Below are 13,599 nucleotides of genomic sequence, written 5' to 3' on the forward strand. Positions count from 1 at the left end.
CCCCCCAATCCCTAACCCCTAACAACCTTTTGGTTTTCCCGCCCATCTATCTTCTATGAATAAGAGTTTGTTCAGCCTAAGGGTAAGGTTATATTTTGTTTCATATTTCTAGTTATAATCATCTTCCACTTGCTAGGGTTGTATCCGAGAACAAATGGCGCTCCGGCTATATCCTGCTTCTAGGTGGCCCTTCCCACTTCCAGCAACTAGCTTGTAACTGCTCCAACCCCCCCCGCTCTTTTCTTACAACAACCAACCGCCGACATTCTATCCCCTAACTCCTAGTCGCCAGCCCCACCTAGTCCTCCCCCACGTCTCCTATTCCAGCCACCACTCTCTCTACAACCTCCCTCTTCCCACGCCTCTCATCAGCCACCCGAGAGCCATCCAACCCTTACCCTGATTCCGGCCACTAGCCATCCCACTTCTCCTACCCAACCAATCCAACCACTAAGCCTATCCTATTCCACTGCCTACAACCAAGCTGTCGCCTCTACCATGAATACTACTACTTAGCCCTAGCCAGATCTTGATGTTTGTTGTATTTTTAGTTCTGTTTTGAGTTTTGACTATAACAGTAGTTTTTTGTTTAATAAAAATTTGCTTTTGTCATAGCAGGTTGGTTAATTCCAATATCATTTAATATCAGAGTCAGGTTAAACCTAATCCTATCCTAGGGTTTCCCAACATCCGTCCTTACTCCACCAAACACTTTTCTTTCCTATCCTCAACCATCTCTTCCAAACCCAAACCCTAATCATGTCACCACGGAGATACATGTTGGAACCTACCCGAGACGAGATACAAAGAGACATCTGTCAGCTTTAACAAAGGCTCCCATATATTGATAATGGAACCCATGTGAGATTACTTTTGATCGTGATTCAGAGAGTCGAAGGAGAGACAAAGGCGAGGATCAGAATCCATTCCATAGGGAAAATATCAGCAATGAGGAATAATGACCATGTCATCTCGGAATTCAATATCAAAGAAGGTCAAGAAAGGAGCCCATATTTGGAGGACAAAAACTTCGACATCAAAATGGATCTACCAGAGTTTGATGGGGGTAAGGATCCGTGTAAGTTTATTAACTGGTTGCAATCTGTTGAGCAAATTTTTGAATATATGGATGTGTCATAGGATAAGCTAGTGAAATTACCAATCATCTAGTTGAAAAAGAGCACATCTTTGTGGTGGGAAAATTTATAGAGGCAGATGAAAAGAGAAGGAAATGATAAGATTACCAAGTGAAAAAAGATGAAGAATCGATGCAGCAGAGAAAATAACATCTAACTCATTACTGTCATGACATGTTTCAGAGACTCCACCTGCAGCAAAGAGACCTTTCAGTAGAGTTAACTGCACAGTTTGATCAGTTGCAAATGACATGTGAGTTGGTCGAGCCAGAGAAACATACTATAGCCCAGTACCAAGGAGGTCTGAAGCCCACTCTTAGCAATGCTGTGCAGTTACAATCATACTGGTTGTTGGGGGATGTTTAAACTTTAACTTTGAAGGTGACAAGACAACAAAAACAAAACATTCAGCAATCTTCATTCAAGTTGAAACCTTCAATCAGACAATCACCTAAAGCTACCGCGACCAACAAAGGTACCTCTGAGAGGATTTGACAAGGCAGGATGGTGGAGTGACTAGCATATCAGAGTGGAAAGAAGCCAGAAAAGAGTACATACATGTCAGGGGTTGTTTCAGGTTTCACTACAACAGAAACATAGCTTTCGGTTGTCCCACGTGCTGGGTCATCACATTCACATATCAAGGCATCATCAAGGAGGTGGAGGATGGGGAGTCAGAGGATATTCTAGAGGAAGAATTTCAGCTTCAGAGTGATGAGGGAAGTTGTTATACATAAGGATAGTTCAACAGTCAGAGCCAGAGCAAGATCAATCATGGTTGAGGCATAGTATCTTTCACATCAAGTATATGATAAAGGGCAAGGTTTGCAGTTTTATCATCGACAATGAAAGTTGTGCTCCACGCTGATGGTGAAGAAATTGGGATTGAGCACGCGGAAACATCCTTAGACCTATTCCCTTGCCTGGTTGAAGAATGGAAACGAGATACAGGTGAATCAACAGCGTTTGGTCGAATTTTCAGATAGGTCAGTTGTAGGAGCAAGTGTAGTGTGATGTGGTTTCGAGGAATGCATGTCATATTTTGTTGAGAAGGCCTTGGCGATTCAACCGCAAGACTCAGCACAACAACTTCAAGAATGTTTACTCTTTTAAAAAGGATGAGAAGTGCATCGCGTTGTTACCTTTTAAGAATGTGAAGGCCGAGGCAACACAAAGATGTTAATCCCAAGGGCCACCTTCATGCAATCAATTCGGGATGCTCCAGTGGCACTGGTATTAATCGTACTATAGGAAACTGGGAGAGTGAGATGCCAGCACCGCTATAGCCACTACTACAGGACTTTCAGGATTTAATGAACGACAATCTTCTAGAGGGATTGCCACCACTAAGAGATATTCAGCACGTCATAAAACTCAGTACCATCGCCTCCCCTCTAACAGACCTTTTGAAGGGAGATAAATTTCAGTTGATTGTGGCAGCTCAGAATAGTTTCAATGCACTCAAGGAGGTGACCCAGGCACCAGTCTTGACACTACCAAATTTCAAACAGCTATTTAAGTTAGAGTGTGATGCATCCGGCGTGAGGATAGGAGCAGTGTTGAGCCTGGGAGGTCACCCCTAATCACCTTTTTCAGTGAAAAGCTGAATGATTCAGGAGAAAATACTCGATATACGACAATAAGTTTTATGCTATTGTGAAAACTCTTGAGCACTGGAGCCACTAGATGACCAGTGAATTAATGTTGTTCACAGATCACGAGGCCTTGAAATTCTTGAACAGCTAGAGTAAATTGAAGACCCGATAGACAACTTATTTTTTTGTCATTTCAATCCGTGCTTAAGCACGAGGTAGTGAGTCAGAACTGTGTAGCAAATACGCTAAGTCACCGTCACTTGTTGATCACTATGATGCAAGCACGAGTCGTGGAATTTGTAGTAAAGGAGCTATACGAGGCCGATAAGGATTTTAGAAAATCTGGGAGCAGTATCACGAGAATCCCAATGGGCAGTACTACAAAGTTGATGTGTGCTTGTTCTACTAGAGTAATTTGTGCATTCCTAGATGTTTGCTGCGGGATTCCATCATTCAGGAGAGCCACAGTGGAGGACACGCAAGGCATTTTGGCAGGGAAGACTCTCGCACACATGAGAGAGATGTGGAGCAACACATCAAGCAATGTAGGATGTCATATGGCAAAACCTGGAGCAATATGCAGAGGTATAAACCCCATTATCAGTACCAGAGGCACTGTGGGTGGATGTTAGCATGGATTTTGTGGTGGAATCTCCGAGGACACAACAGAACAAGGATATGGTCATGATCATAGTCGATCAATTTTCAAACATGACACATTTTATGCCATTCCACCAGATACAGGACACTTAGCATGTCACTGGCTTGTATTTCAAAGAAATTGTGCAACTGCATGGGATACCCAAGACCATCACTTCAGACAAGGATGTCAAGTTTTTTAGCCACTTCTAGAGGACACTATGGGGAATATTAGGCATCAAGCTTCAATTTAATTCCACAGCGCACCCTCAGACGGAGGTAATAAACATGAGTCATGGAAATCTACTGAGATGCTTCATAGGGTAGAATATTAAGCAGTGAGATTTGCCCGAGCCGAGTTTGCGTCTAGTAGATTCATAAGTCAGACCATGGGCCACACTCTATTTGAGGTCGTGTGCGGGTGCAACCCGCTCACTCCACTATAATTGGTATCACTCATGTCGACCTTAGAGATTAGTGAGCATGCAGAGAAACAGGTGCACGAGATTTGGAAGTTCTACTAGAAAGGCGAAAAAGAAATCACTGAAGCAAAATTATAAGTACCAAGCACAGACGAACAAGACAAGGAAAAATGTGACCTTTAAAGAAGGACACTTAGTGTGGATCCGACTGAACAAAGAAAGATTTCTAAAAAGAGCATTTGGAAAGCTAAAGCCGAAAGCATAAGGTTTTTTCAGAATACTTTGGAAGCTGAATGATAATGCCTATAAGATCGACCTACCAGGGGACTACAATGTTTCAGCCATGTTAGGTCTCGTGGACCTGACATCCTATTAAGATCCATAAGCTCCTCCAACCCCAATAAACTGACAAGAGGCTTGGTCCAACTGAAATAGCCATAGGGTCAGTAGGCAGGATAGAGTCTCAGTCCAGTAGGAGGCTAGATTGCCTGACCCTCATAGGGCAGGAACTGCCGCCCAAACAGACACCCCCCTCCTTTTTGTCTTCTCGCCAATCTATCTTATATTAATATGTGTGTTCGCTGAGTCTAGGGTTAGGTTATGTTTTTCTTCTAATTTTTGTCTATAAGCTTCTTCCCCTTGTTGGAGTTGTATTTGAGGACAGGTGGGGCTCTAGTTGTATCCTTCTCTAAGGTGGTGACTATCCCCTTCGATTCCCTTCCTGCATTTATCCTTACCTACTCACCTTATTCACCATTTTTTTATCTTAGATATGATATATTATATTTGCATAGAATTGAAAATGAAAGTAAAATAAATGTACATATGATCTTGTATGGTATAATGAATGATAAAAATGCTAGTATCAAATTTTATTATTTTTTAATATTGTATCATATATTACTTTTAAATTATGTTATATGTAATTTTAAAGTATTTAAGCATGTCTAATTATCACACTACTGTTATTACTCGTGTTAGTCACTGGCCAGCATGCATGTTTATTCATTCTTGTATATTAAATCTTATTTTATTATTGATCATCTCACAAGTGTGTAGCTTAACAAATAGTACTATGTTGCTTTTTAGGAGTAAGGAGCAGGTGGACCGTTAGCTGAATAACTTGCCCTTTGTATAGCCTTTAATGTAAAATTTGAATGATTATAGAAACGTTTGGAAAACATTTGATTTTAAATAATAGGTGTCATTAAAAACTCCTTTTTGTTTAAGGATTATTCATGAAAACTTCCATGTTTATATTTAGTATTAATTTATATTAGAAGACTTAAAATGTTAGAATTTACTTGTGATAATTTGTTAAGACTAATTCTTATCGCTTTATTCCAATGAGTACGCATTATGATGAATGTTAGTGAAAAAATTGTATATAAGTCGTATTCCTCTGTTATATCTCTAGCTGATCTGAGGCATCATAAAAAATAGAGGATGATGCAACTTGGTGGTGGCCTTAGACCTTAAATGAAACTTGAATTTTGTTTGTCTTCATTTAAAATCAAGCCTGGAGCTCAATTAGTTGAAAAGATACCGTGGTTTTAACATGACCGTGAAACTAGCAATAAGCTACGCCAACTATGCTCAGCAAAGGCTACGCATCTCAATTGAATAGTCCACACGGACAAATTGTTAATTATCTGAGTTGCATGAGAGTCGTCAACTTGCTGACCCTACCAATTTAAGCATAACGTAAACATAGTACTCTAGCTGCTTCACTAAAGACAAATGAGAGCACCAATCCAATTAGCATTGAAACTATAAATAAATAAAATGTCCAGAATGATGGTGGTGGTGCTCCTTTGGCATTTTCCTTTTTAACGTGAAATCATAGGAAAAATAGATCGCATTCGCTCCAGCAATTATGAAATGTGCATGCTACCATTAATTTTACTTAAGAAAAACCACAAGAAAATTGATTGGGTTTTCAGAGGATTTCCAACAATCTAGCCATAAAAAAGATCCTATTAACATTTTCAATTTTGGTTCACACATCAAGCAAAGTAGACTAATCAAAATAAATCATCATCGAACATTAGAATTAAGGGACATTTACATACATCGCACACGATTCTTATGTATTTACATACCTCACACCTTAACTTTCATATTTATACAAATAGCACTCAAATCATTAATTCAAATAAAAAATAGCACTATTATTACTTTTTAAAAGTCAAATATACCATTTCATGCAAAGGTACAAAGCAGCAAAGTTTTGTGTATGTAAATATGAAAATTTAGGCGTGAGATATGCAAATAAATGAGAATTGTGTGCTACGAATGTAAATTTCCCTAGAATAAAGAGATGAAAACTACTCACATGCACAAAGCCGAACACCAAGGCACCATAAAATGTTCCATATGTGGTGCCACAAGTTCCGGACATACCCAGCCTAACCTACCAAGTGTGATGGCACTATTCTCTAACAATGATTTGTTGAAACCCTATCAAAAAAGTAAACATAAAAACACTGTAGTGTTAAAAAAACATATTATAGATTACAGTAGTCTCACCTCTGGATTTTGAAGGATGGGGGCAATGTATGAAACGACTTTTATCACAACAGGAGATATTTCCTGATGAACCTGGATTCAATTATACAAACAGAATTGAGAACGTACAGCTTTAAAAAAAACGGCAGAATGCTGAAGTTAAAGAAGCAAGGAGAAGATAAATTAAAATTACAAACTGGCATATCACAAAAAGCCTGAAATGGGACTACAAAACAATTTGCCCCTTTGGAAAGAATATGCCAGCGTAATCAGGTTGCCTAGACTTTCATAATCGTTCAGTGAGTGCTGAATATATATAATGATATAGAAATTAATGAAATGCATGCAAAACAAAATAAAACTAAATAGCTAATTATTTTAATTCCGTATCCACATTTGGTTCATTTTAGTGAATAGAGTTCATCTGTACTAGTTTTGGACTCAGGAGACCTCGGCGGCATTTGAACCAGTGGTAGTTTTATTTATGACAGAAGCCAACCCTCTCCAATCTTAATAGGAAATGCATTCAGTGAAAAGCTTTAGCCTATAATTATTAATTAATTTGATCAATTAAGAGTTTTCATAATACAACAACAACAAGCATTTGTCCATTGTATTCTATTGAGTGTCATATTTTCATTTAAATCTCAATTATGGGTTTTCATAATTAATAAAAATAAATATTATAGATTTTAATTAAAACCATAACTGATCCTCCATTATAATACATAATTCAATGATTTATTTATTTAGTTAGCTGTATCATAGTTAATAATCAAAACATAATACTAAGAAAACCTTAACGATTATAAATAAATCATGATTAATCCCTAATCAAAATATTTGACCACCATCAAACTAATTTATTATACAATGCCTATTTATTATAACAGAATTTTTATAAAATTTAACAAACTTGTTTAAAATACTAATTAACCTCTACTTGTCCTTAATATATATGCTGATAATAAATTATTGAAGTTAATTAGCTACTTAATTATTGAAATATTCAAGAGCTAATCATTATGATTAACATTAATAAAACCTTACAAATTTTAAGTATCAGAAATTAATATTTAATTATCCTAGTTATTCTCAATTTAGCCTAAATTAGTATAATTAATCTAAACAACTACTTAGTACTGTTTTGACAACATGTAAAAATATCTTATAAGCATTTTCATAATTTAAGGAAGCAACAACCCATGCAACTCAAAAACAACGAAATGAAAATAGGATGGTCAGCATGCTTTCTCTACTTAAGTACAAAGTATTTTTTTTTTCTTTTAACTGAAAGAAAGAAAAAAAAAAGGGAAGTGATCCAAACAATGAACTTCGCATCTACAAATATGACGAGCAAAATTTGTGATGAAATAGTAATATGGTCAGCAATCACGATAATTGTCAGCATTATCCACAAAATTTTGCACCATCCAAATGCATAAAAAGTTGACATTTAACTTCCACCTAAGAAAGTTTCTTCACTAGATTTGGCAAGGAAAGAAAAAATGAGGAAGTGAATCCAAACAATGACCTTAGCATTTACAAATATGACAAGCGAATTTTGTGATGAAATAGTAATATGGTCAGCAATCACGACAAATGTCAGCATTATCCACAAAATTCTGCATCATCCAAATGCATAGAAACGACAGTTAATATCCATCTGAAAGTTGCTTCAAGAAATTTGGTAAAGAGCAAAATAATGAGGACTTGGCTAAAATCACATTAATTCCATTAATCATGAAATTTATTACAATGAACCAATAGCTCTCTCAATTACAAAATAAAAACGCACAATGCATTATTTCTATCTTCAAATATCAGCGCCAAAGTCACAGTTTGTACCAGTTTAGTTATTTTTGTCTTTCAAACATGATTACGGTCTTTAGGACAGTTTGTCATTACTCATTTTTATGCTATTATATTCCTTACTAATTTTGTCTATTTTCAGCAGCACAATAAGCATGTCATTTTGGGCAAGGTTGCCATTTTGTGCATGATATTAAGGCTAGTTTGTCAATGAAATAAAAGTTCTACTGTTGCATATACTAGATCTTGATTTGGAATTGAATTTAGCCAATGTATTCTCTTTCCACCTAACCGGACCCTTCTAATGGTCAATTCATATCACCTGGCTCTAGGTTCTTATTTCAAGCCAAAACCTATCTGCTTTTTCTTGCTTTCCTTCTCACTAAACCAATGAGACATCATTCTTCAAACTTCTAAGTTCCCCTCTAAAAAGAACCTAGATTCTTCACATCAATGCAAAACCAAGATATAAAAAACCACTAAAACCCCAACTTTTTCTGCTGATTGTATCATTAGAAATGCCTAATGTTGATGGAATATGAACAAAGCTTACATATCTAATGATAGGCTTCAAAAATTCTTTACTACAAAACTTAATGGAAATAAATTGGTTTCTATAACTAAAATAGTAAAGTGGTGGATGCCCTTTGATTTACAAACGTACAAAAGAAATAAATCAATCCTAAACTCACTATTCCTATCACTAACTAAAAAATATGTGGTGAATTCCAATAAAGTTAAACTAAAAATTGCAACCCACCCGCACGGGAACTCCCTCTTGACAAGTTTCTCAGATTTAACATTTTAGTGAAGCAGACAAACAGCATATCAGTTATTGCATATCAGTTATTAAAAATGAAATGGCTAGCACATTTGATAGCATCTAAATCAAATATCACAGCTACAAAGCACTAAAAGCATGAATCAGTGGGTGGTCTTAGGTAATAACTGTTTGCTAACCAACTTTTGGAGAATAAAAAGATAATCCTGAAAATGGCTGAACAACTAATAAAGTAGGCCACTTGATTTTGCTGCTACATGATGCTTTGTGAAGTTAATTCTGGCAGAAAGTAATAATTTTTATCACTAAAATAGCTGCTAAAATATACAGAAACTGAAACTACATCCAACTAAAGCTTAAAGCTTTTACAGAGCCGTAGATGAAAAAGGATAAAGACATCACAAGTGAGGAATGCACTGACCTTAACTGCTAATTCCCCAAGTGCCCAACAAGCATTATTTGCTACGGACACAGCTTCCTTCACCTGAGAAACATTCTGCCAGGAAAAGAAAACACGTTACTTGTATAACACGGAATATGGGTTTGTAGCCTACAAGACATCAATACCAGTTGCTCAGTTGCAATGTTGAGAAAGTCCAAGAGGCGTGCATGAAGATGTATAGGGCAGACCTGGGACCATTTCAAAATTTTTACTAAATGCATAAGGATAAGCATAAGAAGCGCGAGAACTTTGATACTCTTTTCAACTCACTCTTGCAAGATCCCCAAGAAGTGCTAGAGCACTTTGCCGTATATCAGTAGCATCATCCATGCAACATTGAACAAGTAAATCATTTAAATTACTTTTGCCAACCTACAATTTGCATGTGAAAAACAAGGGTAGAATTCTCCATCATAACCAGAACAAAGACAGTGAGAAAAGCACAATGCACAATCAACTATATTCATTTTTATTGAACAACCAACTACACTGAGTCTTGGAAAGTTCTCATGCTTGATCTGTTAGCATTCTAAGTTTAGAATGTAAATTCAACAAAATCTTTGATGCAGATACTCAACAAAGAGGTAAATATCAGATTATTAGTAAATAAATTCATGAAAATTTGAATATTAGAATTACGTGTAAACCAATATGCGAGGAACTGAGCTTCAAATACAACATAAACTCGTAAGGTCAAAGCACCTAAAGATGTAGTACATCATAAACCGGATTGTAGGATAGGATTAAAGCAACCACTGTGTGGCTAGCATATTTTTTCTCCAGATTTTATTTCGTAGGTCTTTCAATCAAAAGACAGCCAATAGACAAATATTAAGATGCAAATTTCATATCTTTTAAAATTATCATGAACCAATAGGGTTGATAGTAATGTTCTAAAAAATCATGATTCAATTATATCAATGTTTGAAACTTTAAGCTAGCTCAATAATTGCTCAAATAAATTAAAATCAATATTCTCTACTTTAAGGTTGATTCCCTCAAAAATTAGTTTCAATAATCTAGAAATTACTCAATAAATTTTATAAGCGCAAGCATGCTTGTAATTTAGCACATTTATACATATGCTCACACACATGCACAAAAAATATTAAATTCATATATCTTTAAATTGGTAATAATCTTTATTAGTAATTTAAAATTTTCTATAAGAAAATGAACTTCATAAATTAATAAGAAAATGTCTATCCGCTCAAAAGTCCACTCTAAATGGCTAAGCTGAAATTAAAAATTTTGATTTCTAGTCATGTTTGATTTGTTCAAACTCAGCTTCATAACCTATATGCAAAAAGATCAAATGTACCACCCTAATGAATGATGGAAATAGTGAGCTATCATTTGTGGTGTATGGTGTAAGACAAAAAAATTGAATTTTATGAGAATGCATGTACGATATCAAAATAATTTTAATTTCTTTCATTTAAGATAAAAGGTGCGCAGAAGTATAGGTACTAGGAAAATCCATTACACGGTCTCTTTCTTTATTAGGTATAGCCAGGCTTAAATATACAGGAAATGTTGTCAACAAAGTATCAATTTGTTTTGCATGTTTTAATTCAACATCAATTCTCTTTACTTTATCTTTTGAAAAAAAAAAAAAACCCAATGCATGAAGCTCAAGGTGGACTGAGGGATCATGTATATATAGATTTAAATTTTGATGGTTTTATCATTGAAAATCAATCGCATGGAGAACATAAGAAGATTGTAAATTATCCCTATAATACACACCTACTCTCACCCACAGACATGCACGCACTTGTATCACATGCAATTACACACCCACCCAACACCTCAACCACACACCCACCCATACAAGTATTCTCCACTTAATTTTATTTTAGTATCTACCGGCTTGTGTAATCTATAAACTCAAAATTACACCATTGATTTCAATATACAACATAAGAATCATGTGCAGATCAAATTTAACTAATTTTTGTGATGGTTTATAAACTCATCAAGTGTATGAAAAATACAAGGATTATCAGATAGCATATAAAAGCCTTTTTATCCAGAACCAATATATCTCAAGAACTCATTTAATCAGACTATGAGCCATTTGAAAAAATTTGCACTTTGAGATTGCAATTATTTACTACGTACTAAGATTCATTCATTAAAAATATTTAGATAGATCTAATGATCAAATAATCTTCAAATCCTCTAAACCTTAAATGCACTAGTTTAATAATGCTAAAAAAGAAATATCAGTTTTAATCCGACATTCAAAGGTTATAATATCATTGAAAATTAATCACAAGGAGAGCATAAGAAGATGGTAAATTATCCCTATAATACACACATCTACTCCCACACACAGACAAATGCACTTGTTTAAGATGCAATTGCGTACACACCCAACAACTCAACCACACACCCACCCATACAAGCATTCTCCTCTTAATTTTAATTTAGCATCTACTTGCTTATGTAATCTTTATACTCAAAATTACACCATTGATTTCGATATACGATACAACTTGTGTAGAATTTTTGCGATGGTTTATAAACTCATCAAGTTGATGAAAAATACAAGGATTATCAGATAGCATATAAAAGCCTTTTTATCCAGAACCAATAAAACATGTCAATACATACAACATGTCCCAAGAACTCATTTAATTAGATTATAACCCATTTGAAAAATTTTGCACTTTGAAATTGCAATTATTTACTAAGTATTCAGATTCATTTATTACAAATATTTAGATAGATCTAATGATCAAATAATTTTCAAATTCTCTAAATCCTACGTGCACTAGTTTAATAATGTTAAAAAAGAAAGATCAGTTTTAATCCTATATTCAAAGGTTAAAATATCAAAATCTAATTTAAGGAAAATTTGTGATTATCCTCTAGAAATAGAAAAGTCATATTTTGTAAAATAGGTTCAAGAATTTGTTCACTAGTAGTCAACACCATCTTTGAGGAAAATGCACATCAATTATGCAAAGGAACTACACTAAGATTATTTTGAGATTTTAATGACACTCTAGCAAAACCTTTTTGTAGATAAGCCCAGTCAACAACAAGAAATTACCAGGCTCTCAATCCCGCTTCCAAGACCTTCACAGATTCCTGATAACAAGTCCAAGGAGCAGACAATGAACTCTTTATCATATTGAACACCCGCTGCAACAGGATCAACCTGTAATAAAAGTGGAATTAGACGCTCCTCAACCAAATGCAATAAAATTACCTAATTAGTCCCATTATTTTTAAAATCATTAAACATCTAATTAAAAAGAAAGTAATAAAAGAAAATCTTCAAGAACAATAGGATAAATAAACCTTTTGAGAAAAATTCGAATTCAGAAAATGTACAGGAGACCAATTTAACAGGTAAATCATCTAAAAAAAACAGGCATAGACAAAACATGTGCCTTTTCCCTAGTTCAACAGAAATTTTGCTCCATTAAAGAAGAACAAAGAACAATACTGATTTGTCATTTTAAGCTATGATAATCTTACTGTTAAAAGGGCCCAGCTAACAATAAATATTAGTAAACTTCAAGATATTGATGCAACAATCTGCCCAAAATGTTGAACCCAACCAATGGTCGGGATGGGACTCATGAAATTGTCCAAGAGGATGAAATTTGTTGAATATATCGACTGGTTGCTCACGAATATCAAAGCATGAAAACTCTCCACAAACACAATTGTCGGCACAAAAAAAGAAAGAGAAGTTGTTTGGGGGGTCGCCCGTAAGAAGCTGTCGGCAGCCAGAATTGAAATTTCATCGCCCGCTTCGGAAGGACGTCTTAATTTACGTATATATATATATAATTTTAGGAAAATATGAAATCAAACTGACCTCATATTTTTCGCAGTTTAAATGAAAGAGCGCTCTACCTCAAATTCTGTATCTATCCCGAGGGATAAACACAAGACTTGAGGATGAGGCTCAATCAAATAAACTAAGAAAACATATGACATTCGTTTGGGTCTGCGAAACCGTTTTATTTGCCGACAAGTTCCCCTATTTAATACAAATAATTAAATAGGGTTTATTTTAAGCTGGGTTCGGAAAAGCTTCCTATAAGGGCAAGCCCCTATAGTTAATTACATCTTAAATGATCGAAGTCACCTAAGAAAACTCTCGATAAAAATCAGGGAATATCATCTTCAAAAAGGTCAAAAGGATAGGACTTTACAACGAAATCGGACAAAGAGGTGTGAAGAGGGAAAAGCTCAAATCTGGAACATTGTTAAGGAATCCAAATGAAGAGAAACTAGGGGA

At 35.3% G+C, this 13,599-nt stretch overlaps 1 protein-coding gene across 1 annotated transcript in view; it reads right to left on the bottom strand.

The window, feature by feature from the left end:
- LOC110030317 (transportin-1) overlaps positions 1-13,599 on the bottom strand; it is a gene marked incomplete at its 5' end in the record, with an annotated part of 105,460 nt that overhangs the window by 3,637 nt on the left and 88,224 nt on the right. The window contains 6 exon segments of the mRNA XM_020732977.1: positions 6,128-6,252; positions 6,322-6,393; positions 9,315-9,389; positions 9,461-9,523; positions 9,606-9,707; positions 12,397-12,504. Of these exon segments, the coding sequence (XP_020588636.1) occupies positions 6,128-6,252; positions 6,322-6,393; positions 9,315-9,389; positions 9,461-9,523; positions 9,606-9,707; positions 12,397-12,504 (545 nt within the window).

This window comes from Phalaenopsis equestris, unplaced genomic scaffold (genome assembly GCF_001263595.1).
Source record: "Phalaenopsis equestris unplaced genomic scaffold, ASM126359v1 Scaffold000700, whole genome shotgun sequence".
In the NCBI taxonomy this organism is placed as follows: domain Eukaryota; kingdom Viridiplantae; phylum Streptophyta; class Magnoliopsida; order Asparagales; family Orchidaceae; genus Phalaenopsis; species Phalaenopsis equestris.